The sequence below is a fragment of the Ceratosolen solmsi genome, unplaced genomic scaffold, assembly GCF_000503995.2.
Source record: "Ceratosolen solmsi marchali unplaced genomic scaffold, CerSol_1.0 scaffold31, whole genome shotgun sequence".
NCBI lineage: Eukaryota > Metazoa > Arthropoda > Insecta > Hymenoptera > Agaonidae > Ceratosolen > Ceratosolen solmsi.
In genome coordinates, this window is record NW_011948432.1 from 2722122 (window position 1) to 2740238 (window position 18117).

Below are 18117 nucleotides of genomic sequence, written 5' to 3' on the forward strand. Positions count from 1 at the left end.
AATGCGAGAAAAATCTCATTTGGTGAAATCTGCGTATTTTTGGCTCAATGTGTTATTCTATAATATGCATAAAACTATGTTTATGAAATTATCAACTGTTTGTTCCCTTTATTTTGTTTTACGAATCCAAATACATAATTAATATGTCGCATTAAATCATATGAAAAGTGATTCCATGATAAAACTAAATAAAATTCATAAAACACATAAAAATAAATGAAAATAAATAAAAATATGTAGACAATGTAGTTATGTGATAAAAAAAAAAAAAAAAAAAAAAAAAAAAAAAAATAATTAAAATAAATATAAAGCTTTTTGATGGGAGAAAAATATAATATTTAACAATACAAAGATTTCGTGCTAAAATTTTTTTGACAATATTTCACAGCATCGATAGAGATATTAATCTAAGAAACCATTAAAGTTTTGATTAATTATATGCTAAGATATTTCGTAAAAGATTAAGTAATTTACTGCTGTAGGAAAATTTAACATAATTCAAAAATAAATAAAATTTTAATTTTTATATTTATCAAAATTATTTGATTACATTTGGAATTTGACTTTGGAAATAATATGACAATAAAAAAAAATAAATATAAAAACTATAAATTTACATTTTTATAAATATATAAACAAAATTTATAAAAATAACAATATATATATATATAAATAATATATGCAAAAACAGAAGAAAAATCTAATTGCAGATTCATAAAAAATAAAACAATTTAAAAGTTAATATTTATGAAAAGTTAAACAATGAGTATATATAGTTTGTTTATTTAAACAAATATGATTATTCAGGATGAAAATAAGATGAAAAGAAAAACTATATCTATTATGAAAACAATTGTGGAATTGACAAATTTGAATAATTAATTTAATCTATTCAAATATTAACGAAATTTTACTTTTTAATTCTAAATTAAAATTCTTATAATTTATATAAAAAATTACTTTATTCGCAATTATGCTGATATTAATTAATCGGATATTATATATATATATATATATATATATATATATAATTTTAAGCAAAATTTAACTTTCAAATTTAATATACGATTATATAAATTATATATAAATGAATATATATATATATATATATATATATATAATTTTTATATAGATAATATAAATTAGTTTATTGCAATTGTTAGCAAGATTATAAATTATAAAATCTAGCAACTTATTAATATAAGTCTGATTGTAATAAAATAATCAATATAAATATAATGCCAAAAGTTCAATAGATTGCATAAAGTATGAGTTGCTCTTTACATTAAACTTTCTATTTAAATTGTTATTTAAGTTTAACTAATGCTTGTCATATTAATTTAAAGTACTTCGAGTAAAGGAAAAAAATTTTTTTTTCTACAAATCAATTATATGGGAGTATTATTAGACTAAGCAAAAATTTCTGAAAAATTGTTGAAAAATGTCTGGTATAATATATAGTTTGATATAAAATGATCATGGGACGCTATGTTAACAGTAATTTATTTAAATACTTTACATTTTCAAGTTTAGCGATCGCTAAAAATAAAATGTCTTGTAACTATTATATAAAAGAAAACCATTTAATACAATAAATTATTTTACATTTGGGTTTATTCTCGTTATGTGAACAAACAAAATAAATATTAAAAAAAATTGGAACAAAATCATATCGATTGATTTTTATAACAATAATTGTATAAAAGAATTGTATAATTGCTATGTTTATGCAGGATCAATAACTTATGAAGCTCTTTGATGATATAATGGGATAATAATAAAATGGAAGAGATAACTTTTAAGAGATTCATTTTTCATTGCTCTATAATATATTTAATACGTCGAAATAGATTATTCATTGAATATTGATTGAATGAATGCTGGTATTGATATTTTATGTAAATTTAAAGGAAGATTAGTTACAAACGAGCTTAGTTAACAATATTTACAAAAGTATAATGAAACCTTTGCACCGGTTGTGTGAATCCTAACTTTTCGACGGCTAATTGCCTTTGTAAATCAACATAATTTGTTAATTTGTCAAATGGTTGTAAAAACAGCTTTTCCAAATGGTGCGCTATAAGAGGATATTTATAGTCGCATAGCAGAAGGTATTGAAGCGCAAGAGAATCACATTCGTAATTAAATAGATTATTTTATTACACGTTATTTATACAAAAGACAATTTAGACTAAAATGTAAGATTTTCGTATTTAAAGTAATTTTTAATAACGTATTCGTTAAGCGAGGGAAAGGAATGTGAAAAAATTATAGAATTTTTTTAAATTAATAGACCATTTTTGCAGTCAGATCTTGCTAATTTTCAATATACAGAAGAAAACTTAAATTTACATTACAAAATTCTAAGTCCTTTTATTTTTCTTACTTGCCTTCATTTCCTATAAAATTAATACTTTACTTTCTCATTTTAGCTGCTATAGCAAAAAATATGGCCATATTTTCATAATTCGTTGCACAATATGTAACAGCTGCTCTGTCGCTTTTATTACATCTTCATTCTTATTAGCGAGTAGGAAATGTTTATGAATTTTCTCTTAAATTTGCATCTAGCAAATAATATTTACAGCTAAGGCTTTGACAATGAAGTAGTGTAATTATGTAATTGTGTACTTTAAAGAATGTTTTAAGACATAATATCGTGGATGATTTTTCATCGACATTTAAAATCTTCGTAAGTAAAAGTCACGATATATATTAAAATTGTAATTAAACATTTTTTGAAAATGTAATAACATCATTTACTTTTACATTGAAAAACGAAATAATTTATTGCTGAAAAAAAAATAAAAATTTTTTCGAAACAATGCTGAAAAGAATGTGATAAAAGAAAAATACAAAACAGCCCACATTTCGTTTTCCACGAAACTTCTCACTCTACGTTTCATCGACGTGTTTCTCTTATGCAAGACTTAGATTTCAGTATTTTAACAAGTTGTAAGTATTTAAAAGTTTTGATCCAGTAACTGGAGTGATAATTTTTAATTTAAGCGATTTAAGCGTTTTTATAATTTCGCATTTCCACGGCTTCATGTTTAATTGACCGCGATGCTGCCAATTTCGTCACTACGAATAGAAATTACTTTAGCTCAAGACTTTTGGAATCATATATATATATATATATATATATATATATATACTCTTTAGTATTTTGAGTAACCGTATATACTCTTATTTTGTCAAAGCTGATCTATCAAGATACATACGACAGGGATAGGCAGATCTCTCGAGGGATATTTTTTATCCTTTCGCTTTTATCATGTCCCGTGATGAAGAAAGTAATGACTTGTAAACTTATGGCATTCAGAGATATTTATATGGATAAATGTCGATTAGTAAGTGTCGTTAAGGTATAATTTTTACTAATTTTATCACTTACCCTTCTTCTTATCGTTATGTATGGTTAAAGAGCTCGGGTTGCCGTATACGGAATTGTTTAATTCCGCCGAGGATTCCCATTCTAAATAATAAATAGAAAGATTATTTAATTTCTTAAATGCTAATATGATGATATAATTACTTAACAATATTTTTAAAATAAATCAAGAGCAATGATTATAGCCTAAATCATTATATCATCTATGCAAATATAATATATAATTCTTTTACGTATGATGATTGCAGCACAAAATTATTGCAGCTACATTAAGATTTAAATATTTGTATGGTATACAATAATGGCAATTAGCATTCAATTTATGTACTTTAGATGCTACAATCGTCTTTAATATTTCATGATTTAAATTAATATACTGTGCAATATATCATATATATTTATATAAATATTATAAAATTTATTAACATACACTTTTCATCTTTAATATATGAGAAGTTTACCGACTACCTGCATTGTTATGTAGGATTAAATTACAGTTTTTAGATAATAATTGGAGGATAATATATGGTTTCGCATGTAGATATTGATTTTTGGTAAAATACAAAATATGAGTACATTTTTTTTCCCTTTAATTTCGTATCATGGAAATTGCGTTTTCATTCATCAATAATTTAAAATACTATGGCATTAAAACTTTCATATACGTAAATGATTCTTTGAAGCCAAATAGCTATTGAAAATTATCAAATTTGATTTTTAATTCAATAATAGAACCTATGAAAGCGTAATTTCAGAATTTACCAATAGAAAAAAAAAAGAAAAAGAAAAAATAGAATAAAAAACGGGAAAAGAAAATCCATCTACAAAAAGTCATTTAATTTTGTTGGGAATCCTGCATTTAAATTGTTAAAAAAAAAAAAAAAAAAAAAAAAAAAAAAAAAAAAAAAAAAAAAAAAAAAAAAAAAAGAAAAAAAGAAAAAAAAGAAAAAAAAGAAAAAAAAAAGTATAATAAAAAACTAACTCGAAATTATTCATGCAATATATAGTTGGCTCAAAATTAAAAATATTTTTCCGTTTGAATGGAGCAAGATGCTACATTAAAATGAAATCTCCCTATTGAGAATTGAGAACAATTGTTTGGCCCTTTTTACGCTAGCTTTTTCGATCATGTATTTTATTTTTCTTTACCGTGGAACAATTATTTATGAATCCAGGAAGTATTTATCGTGCATTATCGCGCGCGAATTGTTTTAGTAAATATTTGCAAAGTATTCCTGAGTCTAGTGATTTTAATTAGTAGGATGGATCATGTATAATCGTCGCGACTCTCTTGCAATCAATATGAAGGGGAAGCGATTCGAATGCACTGAAACAATATAATTGTCTTTAATTAATATGTTTGTATTATACGTTGCAATAAATCTCGAGTGAAATGCTATCAAATATAACTTTATAAGGCTGTTTAAATGGCTCGTAAACTACATCATAATATGCACAGCGAATAAATCATTTTTATTACTCGATACAGTTTTGTCAGAATTACCAAAGCCATTATATTATTATCTGCGTATAAAAGTGCGTGGCCGTTCGATTCAATGGCTTGGCGCAATATCGAGCAAGTGAAAGTGAATCGGGGGGAGAGCGTGGCTCGGACATTGGCTTTAGAAAAACGAGAAACGATCATTGTAAATCAATAATAAGTGTGGCGTAATGGGTGTGGGGGCGCGCGCCTAACGCCACGCCACGCCACGACAATGCCCATTGGAAATGAATTCGTGTTAGCTTACCTTTGTTGGGAAGCTCCGTCGTTACGGGATTCGGGCTGGTACTCGGCGGAGTTGATTCTGCAACAAACGAAGAGCGGGCAAGTTTTTTATTTTTAATTAAACTTTGGTCTCCGGTAATGTGCATATACCGGCCGGGTGGATGGAGAGGAGTGGGGGGGGGGCGTATACGTGCCACCTCGTTATTCTAAGGGACGGCGGAGTGCCTGGATGGATGAGCAAGAAACCGAGAGCAGAGATGCCGTGGAGTCGGTGACGAAGGTGGCGTTGTTGTTGGGGGAAGGTGGGTAGGTGATAGAGGTGTTGTGTCGAGGTGGGGGATGGCGCCGAGCGAAGAAACTCAAGCGTAAACTTATGCGGCTAACTTGTTTACTTGTGCGCTCGCCCACGCATACGCTCTCCCCTACAATACGCATGGGTATGGCGCTGATTTGCATACGTATATCATGGGACGCACTTATTTATGGGATTGCGAGACAAGTGAAACTGGCGAGGCTGCGCGAGCACTTGTTTATCTTTACATACATTTTCCAGGCATCGTTATGATACGCGCGCGCGCGCGCGCGAATTAGCGCTTTAATAACTTATTTTAAATGGCCATGTGCGACTCTTGAAATAAGATAATTCTACGAGTGTATTGTGATAGGAGAGCTGTGTTTGATTGTAAGCGAGACGTTTCAGAAAGTGATTTGTTTGTTGCGTTCGCTCGACCTGGCATTTAATTTTGTCCACGATAATTTGAAATAATTACAGCGGCTTGAACGTTATGAACGTTCGTTAAATAAAGCTTACTCAGCTGCCGCTCGGGATATATGCTTACGAAATTCTATTCGATTTTTAAAAGTTACCTCAATGCTTGAGACGAAGAAATAATTTTAATTCCATATTGCCACACCACGCGTATAGCTTCCAATGGTTAAATATTCATTAGGAAGTTAATCTACGCGTTCTACGCGAAGTTTTATTACGGAAAATTACGAAACTTCGTTTAAAATCTCTAATTATCTTGATATAAATTATTTTTTCACCAAAGTCCCTAATCTCGTACAAATGACCCGGTTTTTTTCAGTTAAAAAAAAATATTCTCCTCACAATTTCATTATTGCGCAGATTTATCATAATAATCATTGCTTATTGGCTTTAATAAGTATTAGTCAACGGGGACTCGATACATTTGCACATTCTCGCTACTCGACTGCTCCACCGATTTTCATGGTGAAATATTTCCCTCTGATCGAAACTCTTTCTTCCTTTCCTTTCCAGCTTTATTAATCCTAACTAAAGGATAACATCGAATATCGGATTATTACTTGCATCAAATCCCTATCATTATTGATTATGATTGTCCCTCCTCTCGTATTTGGCGACTGTTTGCACGAATTAAAAATTACTAATTCGGTAATTTTATTTTAACCAGTGAAAGCCACTCGTCCGTAATATTCGTTTCTATTATTTGGACATTTTAATATGTAAACAAACGCGTGTTTGCGTATTCAGATGAAGATTACATTCTTGATTTACATAATAATTTCAAAATATATTTCTTCTCGATCCTCAGAATTTTTCTTCTCATTTCCCTCTCGCTCTCATACTTTATCCTCGAATTACAGATCATTATGATTACAATTAATAGCAATGAGAACTCGCTATTCGTTAACTGGTTTATGCGAGGGTGACATTGACTGTAGCAGCCAAGCATTCACCATTATTTTTTCAATACGCACGCTTGGCGTATAGGACGCGAGGCTCTTACGAGAAATTCCAGCGATCAAGTGGAGAAGCCTAGGCCGGAGTCCAGCCGTTTCCAGGTTCAAGGTACCACGGTTATATAATACGGTTGGCGCGCGCCACCTGTTATTAAGTCAGAGCCAACAATGTATTAGCTACTCGCGGGCACGAAATCTAGCGGTTCCCAACATGGGTGTGTATACATCCGCCAGATTTATATTTTACTGAAAATGTGCGCTTGGTTCTCCACCGCCATTACATAATAGAATAATTATTGTTAATCTCTCGGTGCCGGTGCGCCTATCAATTTTAAGCGACGGGGGAGAAAGAATTGGAGGATTTCATTATTTAGGAGTATAATTTTTACGGGACAGGATGTCGGACGTAACGAGCATACGGACGACCGCCCCCCTCCCCCCTCCCCCCCTCTTGCATGATGCTGACCGACATGTCTCTGCTACACTAAGGGTATGGAGCATTTAGTCAATTCTAGTATAGTAAAATGTGCTCGGCGTTAATGGACTAATGAAAACGCAGCTTCCCTATTGCGCAATTATTATCAATGAAAAATTATTCCCTCATCAGATGATAAATAAACAGCGCTGACTTGTAATCATTTTTTGATACTTATCGGGTCTTTCCTTATAAAATTTAATCGATTTCTCAGATTCATTTATTACATGTTATTAATGTTTCCGCATAAAGCTACATAAAGCTACACGAATTTATCGCTTAAGTAAATAGTTAAATTTGATTACAGCGTAGTTGACGGGATTAATTATTTTCTTTTATTTAAATATAACTGTTTGAATAAGTTGAAATTACATCTTACAACATAATGAGACAAGAGAAACACATCTCTAGTTCGTAATAAATAGTCGTCGCATCGTACTTGCAACTGTCGAAATCGTTATATCAATTTATTGATTATCATCGTATTAATGCAGTTATTGCAGTCTAATTATAATACTGCAAATATAGAAGGAAATACGTTTTATTTGCAAGAATAAATTACTGAATTAATTTTCTTCTATAAATCAATGCTAGTAATTTATTTTTCATGACAAAATATCATATTGACTTATGTTCCACACGTTCATTATTTACTTTTTTTTTTTTCGTTTTTTTTTTTTCTGTCAGCAATGTCAAATTCAAATGTTATACACAACAATCAACCGACGACGATAGAATTAATGTTTTGATTTACAACGAACAATTTCATCACTTTTTCGATAACTATACTTTTCATACATGAAAATTTATAGCTAATTAATGTTTTTATCATGTTTTTAAATAAAAAAACTATATATATATATATATATATATTTGTATTTTAAACGAAATTATTAATAAATAATGTTATTAAGTAAAAATTCATTTTAAATTTTATAATATATTCTCATACAAAAAAAAAAATAACAATTCTAACGCTAAATATACGATTAATATAACAAAAATAAATAACAAAAATAAAATTATTATTATATATGAGTAATCAATTTTATCCATTATTAAATGTATCAATGCAATTTTAATATCGATTAAATTTTAAATTTTATAAATACGAAGGTAATTTAGTATTCCAAACATATATAATTATAGAGAGTGTTTAGTCATAACAGCATTCCAAACACACGGAAATCAAGATATAGATGATATACAATTTTAATGTTGACTTTCATTATTTATAAATACAAATAAAAACATGAATTCTCAGCGAGTGGTTCATTATGCAACGATTTCAGAACGCTGAGCACGACGGACAATGGGATAGAGCTCGACCAGTTTTCAACACTTTCTATCACCTCTGGATGTTTTTAAAAATAAATTTAAACTCATGCAACTCATCCATTCGATATTAATTATCATAGCAGAAGCTATATTTTTATTAAGAAAATAAACAAAATTTTTATCCATGTTAGGCTTCGGAAATTCAATGCACAAATACGATATACAACTAAAATAAATATTATTAATAATGTGAACGTACGTGCAGGGCTAATGTGGAAAATTTTTTATTTTCCATTTAGAATTATTATCATACATATATTAAACTAAAATTTTATTATTATAAATTTTTATAATAAATTTTTCATATACATTAATACGAAAGAAATTCATTCCAAATATTTGTCACTTGCTATTATTTATTTAATTAGTTTTTATAACACAACTGATGCATCACTATAATAGCTTTATCTTATTAATTTATAATAAACTATGAATACAATATTAGTAAATTAATAAATTTAGCAATTTGAAATATTCACGACACATAATCAATTTATAATCATCATTGACAATATGGTTTAATAAATAATTTCGAGCTTCAGCTGTATTTACAAAACTCTCTCAACTTGATTTATGAAAAATAAATATAATTATCAACCATGTGATTAAGTCTTTGAAAATAAATTAAGCTCATAAAAATGAATACATAATATTACTATATACTGATTTCGATACTGATAACCTAATTTAAAATATTCGTTTTAATTTATATGCTTTCTGTTCCGTAATTACAGAAAACTTCATTTGTTCTTAATATTTTTATTAAACGTAATGACAAATGTATATGCGAGAAGTAGTGGAAATAAATAAACAATAAGTATAAGTATAAAATGTTTATTATTATGCATTATAGTTCAATTTTTTTTTCTTATTCACTTCAAGCAGTTTGGTTTTAAATTTAAACATTTCACAAATTTTTTAATACATTTATGATGTCACGTTTGAAATATTTATACAAATGAATAACATAATTACTATTGTACTCTATAATTATTCATTTTCATTTGTGATGGAAATGATAAGACATTAAAGTGTATTTATATAATTCAACAGTCTATTATATTTTATAATTAGGAATTTAACGCTTAATTAACGCTAACTGACTCTGCGAGGTAATAATAATACAATTTCTGAATAATATTTTCAATTTTTTCTTTCAATTTTGTTTCCTCGTGCATATAACGAGCACATAATAATCAGGACAAAATGATTAAAAATAACCAATTTCTCGTCCCTTTCCCGTAATTAATATTTAAATTTCAGTCATTTGTCATTCTTTTTCCCCCATAATTGTAATTAGTCAAGAGGCATTCTTACAAAAAATTTATCTGCTTCAAATAATGTGTAGCTGTTTAATGTCCTTTATGAATTAACGGAGATTAATATATTTTTTTATTTCCAATTCTACAAACAGGCTTATCAATGAAAAACATATAAATGCCCGATGATGACAACTATATTTAGAAAGTTTATTCGAAATTGTAAGTTCTTATAGAATTGCCCAATAAATTATAAACGTGCACATTCACATCTCATCGTTATTAATGTACGTTGTGTTGAATCAACGGGGTCGAGAATGTCATTTAGATGCGCGCAAATTGATCAGATCTTGGAGAGATGGAGAGAGATAGCATGAATGACCGAGAGATGGTATGTGAGAGGCAGGGGAGGGGCAGGGGAGGGGCGAGAACACTACTAGAAAGCTATGAATGTCCTCTGGGGGGCTATGATCGATCTCCAATGAATGGCCCCCCTGATATTATCATTGTCGAGTTACTTACGACCAAGAGGTTATGGTAGTTATTGCAACTGAAGTTTAGCGGCAATAGACGCGGGCACTTTAGCCTTTAAGGCAGGAGGGGCGAGAGGTGGAGAATTGCTGAAAAATTTTTTGCACATAAGAATGAAGGGGTAAAGCTGATTATTCGGCTCGTGGATAAAAATACGACAAAAGTCAGGGTAATCATTAATCACTTTAGCCGCGTCGTCCGTGGAATCTTAAGAGATAGACGCTCGAAAGCCATTTCACCTTACGGCGTAAAATCGAATGGCCGTGAGTGGCGGTGAGTTACGTGGACGGGAGGTGAGGGGGTAATTCGAGACAAAGGCCGCGACGGGAGTGTGAAAAGAGAGTGGAGTTAGCGTTTTATAAGCGTGCCAGCTTGAGTGTCATAAAAAAGGGCGCAAGAGGTAGTCACGGAGGGTGTAGTTAGATGGCAACTTTTCACTTTTGATTTATCGCGCCAACTTTTAATTCGCGCGCTTTCTCTCTCTATTTATTTCTCTCGTTAGTTTTACCCTTGCCTATAGGTACAAGGGACTCTCCGTCTTCGCATGGAGTACGGGAGCACGAGGATATATTAAAACCCGTTGTCCTGGTCATTTAACTTTTTCAGCTGATTGATGATTGGCGCCCGTAACTTGACTCGCCGTCGCGGCGATCAATTGTCCCGTAACCTCGATCCTGATATTCGTGAAAGCTGTTCGCTTATTAAGTCATGGGCGAGGGCATAAAATCGGAAAATCAAGGTTCGCGTTCGACATTCGGCATTTTATACAACTTTTCACGACTGGGATGAGTAAGAAGACCTGACCAAAAGTACGAATAATTTAGCGCGCGATCGTTTGGCGAAATCGGATTGCATTAGATTTTCTTTGCTCTGGTACATTTATCTTCGAATTGAAAAAAAAAATAGATGTTTTAGAAGAATCAGCAGTGATGGCCAATTGGCTTGAAATATTTTATTGAAAATTATTATTACTTATAATAATTACATTGATATTAAATACTAGTTGATTAAAGTGCATGATCGTATCAAGATAAATCGCATCAACATATTCATGATAATTAATGAAAAACATAATGAAATTGTCTGTAGCTTATTAAGCTTAAAGTATTTTATATTACTATTTTCTATTACTAAATCAACAATATCATTCAATTAACGTCTAATAATTTTATCATAATAGAGAAGAAAATTTTTCATTACCATTTATCAAGTAATAATATAACGATGTATTTCTATGTGTTAATTCCACAGAGGTAACATAAAATTTTTGACTTATCTGATTCGTACATAATGAAGATTAAATTATTTTTCTAATAAGGAAAATTATACATTTATTTAATACAATATGAATAAAATAACTGTGCGAGAACTTTCTCTAATTTATTCGGCAATTTGAGATTTTTTACTTTATTCTTATTATTTTCATTCATTTAACACAAAAACACTTACTCAATTATTATTTAAGATATTTATCAATTGGTTCATTGATTATTTCTGTATGTTATTGTTATTCGATTAATAGAATGTAGCATTTTTACAATTAACTTGTAGCCCAATGGTTGGATTATAATTTTATTTATAATTTCAAAATAACTTGAATAGTCGTAAGTATATTAAGTAAAAACGTTTCTATTTTCCTCTTTATGCAACACAATAAAAAGTAACTAATAAGATTTAGTCTTTATTTCTATCATCCTTTATGCATAAAAATTACATATCGGTATTTATAGCTTTGCTGTCATTAATAGAAATGATTATATATATTTTGCTTAAAATATTTTAAGAAACTATAGTTAAATTGGCAAAAAGCTATCAGAGATCTTAGGTTGAATAAATCAAATGAAAATCTCTTATAAGTTGATTTTAGGTTCCGTTTTGAAGTTGCTTCACGAAAATGAAAAGATGAAAAGTTTTGAAGAAAAAACGAGTTTCAAGTTTTTATTTATAATGTAAAGAATACGCATGGTACTTCACTTTTTTATTACAAAATCAACACTTTAAAAATTTTCAATTTAACTTCGACAGCGCTGACTATACTTGAAAAGAATTTTGCCTTTGAAAAATGTAATTAATCGATCTAGCAACAAAATTTTATATATATATAATTTTAATAAGAGATAAATCCAATAGTTTTTAATTTGAGGTAATCTCATCTTAAATTTCTAAGAGTTATAGTTTTATATATATATATATATATATATATATTAGTTATAGTATATGTATTTCAATAATATATTAATATTTAGAAAGTGATTTATGATTCTTCAAGTTGTTATATTGCAAACTATGTAATTTTTAAAATTCACTTTTGACATATTTTTTTTTTTCAATCATTATACAAAAAAAATACGATATAATTCAATCGATAGTTCTCTTTTTTTATATTGATATTATTCTTTTTAAAACAAATTATTCCATATAATAGTAGAAATTCTCCATTTGTTGTATCTTACCTTACTGGTAGTATATCTAAAAGACTCCTAAACATTAAAAAAAAAAAAAAAAAAAAAAAAAAGTGAGTAATGGGAGAAAAGATTTATATATACAAATATCCTATTTATTTATAAGTCATTAATCTTTAAATTATGAAAAATCAGTGTATAAAGAATGCAATAATTATTTTATAATCCGATTAATACGTACGAAAAATTTAGTAGGTAATAATTACTAGTGACAGATTTTGAATGAAGTTTATCGGTGGCACAATTCCCAACAACTTGTTGATAAATTGATCAAGACGAAAATGGGAGATGCTAACTTGCTGAGACGAACAACCAGAGAGAGAGAGAGAGAGAGAGAGAGAGAGAGAGAGAGAGAGAGAGACAGAGCGTGAAACAGATAGAGGATCATTTATGTTGTAAGGGCAAACTTACAAACAAATTTTCCGGGCCATGCAAATCTGATTAACCACGACGATGGGCGGTTGTTGTAGTCAAGTGGCAATTCCCAAACGTATGGTTCGTCGCGAATGGAAGTTACATGCCACAACGAGAAGATAATTGTCTGCGTTGTTAAGTTGCTCTCTATCTTCAATTCCATTCAACAACAATTTTCCATCTACTTTTTCTCTTTTAATCAGGCAGTTCCTTCGTGTGGCCGCTAGAACTTATGTAAAACCTCGTGGAGCTCATCCAGCGAAAGCGGCCTCTCTAATATTTTTACAATTTCAAGGCCTAATTAATTAACTGCGTGTTTATTTATTATATAATAATTAACGATCCAGGGGCTTGGCAATTTGATGTGATTTTTAATGATATTACTTGTCAAATTTTAATTTTAAAATTTTATTTTAATGAGCCGCATGAAATTTATAATAAATGTATGATTGAGCTGTTATTATGGATAAAGGTTGGCTTTATCGTAAAATCTATAATTTGAAATGCAGAGATGAAAGTTGAATTGTGCAGAAATATTTCTGAATAAAAAAAAAATGTTATCCCAAGATATATCGTCTTTATAAGTTCGCCTTTTCTATCAAACTTTATTATATATATTCATTTGTATCTTGAAATTTAAAATTTTCTTCGAATACCATAAGATTTGAAAACGTTCTTTTTCCTTTATTAAACTATAATATTTAAAATTGAAAAAGAATTAAAAGTTATGGTATGTTTTTTTCTCGATGTATTACGAAAATTCATTGACTAAAAGTAAAGGATCTGACTTACATAGTCATATTATTATATCAATAAATTATTATAATTGTCAATATTATAGATTATGATGTGATCGTATAGATAGATTACTTTAAGCTGCATTTTAATACGTTAAGTTTAAATTACAGTCATTGCAATTTTTATTTTTTATGCTCAAATCTTATGAATGTAATTTCTCCCACATTCTTTAGACAATGATATTAATGATTTGTTTAAATATTTATTTCTATTAAATGTTTTTCCCGTCATTGTTTTTACTATATTTCAAGTTCTTCCAGCTCTGCAGTATTTCAATGTGCATTTGTGTTATATCATTGCAGTGATGATAATATTGCATACTCTAATGGTTTTCCGTGACAATTTCACTCCTGCGCTAGGCTGGGGGCTACTGGCCGTTTTCTTTCTTTATATCGTTTTTCTCTTTTTCTCTCACCCTTCGGACTGTCTCACTCAACTTAACTTTATTTTCAACTACGTGATAAGCTATTTCGAGGAAGAATTTATCTGATGTGCTCTCTGCAACTTGGCGATCCACTTGCTCTTTGTACTACTATTATGCAATTTTCTCCTCTCCCATGAAGAATATGAATATTTCATGAATTTTGGCGGAATTTTAAGTAATCCGTTTATTATTATATTGTACACTATATCATTCCAATGAATCTGAAAGATCTTACATCTCGTACTTTTCAAAGAATTCCTTGATTTATTATTAAGTCTGATGGATCGCAAGTCGTGCATAAAAGCGAGATTTTTTTTTATTATGAATTTTAATTCATTCAAGCTAATGAATGTTTCATTTTTGTGTAATGCTGCGTTGTCAATAAAGTTTTTTAAGATTTTACTAATGAACTCGTACTAAAATTATTTAGAATATAAATAAATGTAATGTCATCCGAATTATCCTATCTAAAGGCTCGCATAATTAATATTTCAATATTCCAATATGATAATTCCGATATTAATTTTTCTCTTATTAGACAGAACTTACGAATAAGCCTTTTTTCAATTATCTTGATTTATCGATAATTATTTTACGGATGATATAATAATAGTTAACAATGAATAATACAATATTATTGAATAAATAACAAATAATATAATAATAATAATTTAATAAAAATTACATGAGAAAATAATTTCAATTGTTTTATTTACAAATGCTGAATATTATTAAAATTTAATATTAGCTTCAATTTAATTTAATGTAGATTTTTTTTTCTTTATTTTATCACGACCATGTCAATTGATATAATTAAAAAAGTAAAAATACATATAAAAAACGTAAAGACCGAGGAATTATGCGAATTTTGCGCGAGGCACAATCGTAACAAACTACTAATAATCAAAAAAATGAATATTAATTATCCATATATCTTTTAATTAATATTGATTTCGGTAGTTAATTAATAATGCATTTTTCTTAGTTCACATGCTAATTCTGTGAAATGATATATTTGTAAATATATAAATAGCTCCATATAAATGTAAAATAATTTCGAGATGCATGGAGTGATTTTTGAAATTGACAGTGTCAAATTGAATATCGAATAATGTCATGATAAAACATCAAATAAATTTTAAAATTATATAGTGTATTTATTATTCATGATTTTTCCATTCTTTATCTATGTGTTAACATTTGTTTTTTTTTTTTTTTTTTTTTTTTTTTTTTTTTTTATTAGATATTAGATATGAAATTACCAATTATTATTGTGCTATGAAAATATCTGTATCTGCAAAAGTGATTTGTAAAATGAATTTTCAAAAATTTGATGAAATTTGTTTATTTGATGAAATTGATATTAACGAAGCATTATTATTGTTTTCGTTTTAATTATTTTATTGGATTCTTTGTATAAATGAAAATTACATTGAAGTTGTAAAGGAATTGGTATTAATGCTGCAATTATTATTAACGTATACTCTCTCATCGAAATTTCGATTAAAATTTTATATAAAATTTATATAAAAAATATTCCTACATTATTGTACTTATTGTTCCGTATTTCAGTCAGATAATTCAATTCCCATTTTCATTTATTATATCATTTTGATGCACTTTTAAACGTATGTCGTATTAAACAAATCCTGGGAAAGGATGGAGGGGAGATGTAATCGACGTGGAAGATTCTAGGCAAAGGCAGAAAGTTCTGTATTGTCAGGTAACTCGATTGAATGTATTGAACGAGAACAACAGAGTTCAATTCTCAACTCATATGCTGCGAGAGAATACAAAAGATCTTCCTTTAAACGAACCATCAACTTTCTCATCTCTTTACGTAAAACAATAAATTATTTGCTTTATATATATATATTACGCTGTGTAAAGACACGCTTGCATAATGATCATTCCTCTACCCAATAATTATTAATGCTTCTGTAGCTTTATAAGAGCTCAATAAATGCCGAATAATGTTTAAATAATCTACAAAAATAATTTGCATTAGATAAATTAGTATCGACGATACGAGCTACAAGAATGTTTTGAAGTGAAGGGTGCCTTTGAGAATCGGATAACTCGTATTTTTGAATAATGTCGTTCGTTATTTCAGTCCACTTCGCACTCAACAAGCAGCCCTTTTCAAATAGATATATCGTAGGTAAATTTTAGCAAACAGCGCGCAGAAATTGGCTAAAGTACATTGACCATCTTTGGAGGAGCTCGGAAAATGTCTATTTCCAAGCAGTCGGCTGGGCGATACATTTGAAAAGTGAGTTGACGAATGCCGAAGGGCCGTCCTTTTGCTCAGGTCAGCGATAATTTCATATGCATGACAGATAGTTTGCGGAAACGCGATGAAAAGAAGGTAGGATGGCGGCTGGCCGGGAATGGGGAGGTCGAGGCGGCGATGATGGTAGGGGAGCCGAAGGGAATGACAGTTAGAGGTTATGCGACGTTGTCCGAAGCATATAGCGGTCCTTCTCCTCGAGTTCTTTTTCAAGGAGCAACGAGGGGAGGCCCAAATTAGTATGCGGCGGCTGTCACACCTCCGCGCCGCTAGTTCCGCGGAATATTCCGGCCCGCGCGCAGCCAGACCGTTAATTTTCCATCTCGTGACTCCAATCAATCTTGCGGCACGTCAGCGGCTCCATCTTTCTCCCTTTTTGTCTTTCGCCCTTTCCATAAACCTTCTTTACCTCTCGCTCCTCCGCTACCAACGTACCATGCTACCAGCAACCATTCTTCATCGTCTGCCTCTTTTATTCTTCTTCTTCTTCTTCTTCTTCTTCTTCTTCTTCTTCTTCTTCTTCTTCTTCTTCTTCTTTCATGCTTTTTTTCTTCCAGGACGTACATGTACATAGAAATATAATTCTCTATCTCTTTCTCGCACAAGTGCCCAATTTAAATGAATCTCGATACTATTATCAAGTCCATTTTTATTCGATTTCTTTGTTTTTGCATTTGTTGCTACGGTTGCATGGGCAGAGATCAATTGATCATTTATCAGTAAGCGATCATCGTTGAAAGCACGAGTGATGTACGTCGAAAGCGTGGCGCTTGACTTTTAAAATCTTTTTAATAGACCCAACGGCGTTCATCCCGCTAATTTGATTACACTCGGGCACCCACGGACGATTCTTGTTTGTATACCAAAATCATCATCATCATCATGTTAATGAAATTTGATAATTGATGAAATATATTCTATTTTTAATAACTCTTGTTCGAAACTGTTATTTAAATTAATACTGGAGTTATCAATAAAATATGATTAGTATTATTTTACTTTGGATTTTCCTTCACTTTTTACCGTTGATTAAAATTGCATTTGCATTTTAAACTCCTAACTGCGCGAAACAATGAAATTTTATATATAATAAACAGAGTATATTATTTTTCGACATAACGTTATGATTATTTGGATTATATAATTTATTCAATGAATTACTTAAACTTATTCATGATTTACAAGTAATTTTGAAAAAATAGAGCATTCAATACTAAAATTACATTATATTCGTTTTTATGTCAATCATTGTCACGTTTCAATTTACTCGCAATTATCTCG

The 18117-nt window shown here is 29.5% G+C and overlaps 1 protein-coding gene across 1 annotated transcript in view; it reads right to left on the reverse strand.

The window, feature by feature from the left end:
• Positions 1-18117, reverse strand: part of LOC105364400 (lachesin) — a 182799-nt gene that overhangs the window by 15772 nt on the left and 148910 nt on the right. The window contains exons 7-8 of the mRNA XM_011502313.1: positions 5143-5199; positions 3398-3478 (exon numbers count right to left, since the gene is read on the reverse strand). Coding sequence (XP_011500615.1) covers positions 3398-3478; positions 5143-5199 — 138 coding nt within the window. The remainder of the gene's footprint in view (positions 1-3397; positions 3479-5142; positions 5200-18117) is intronic.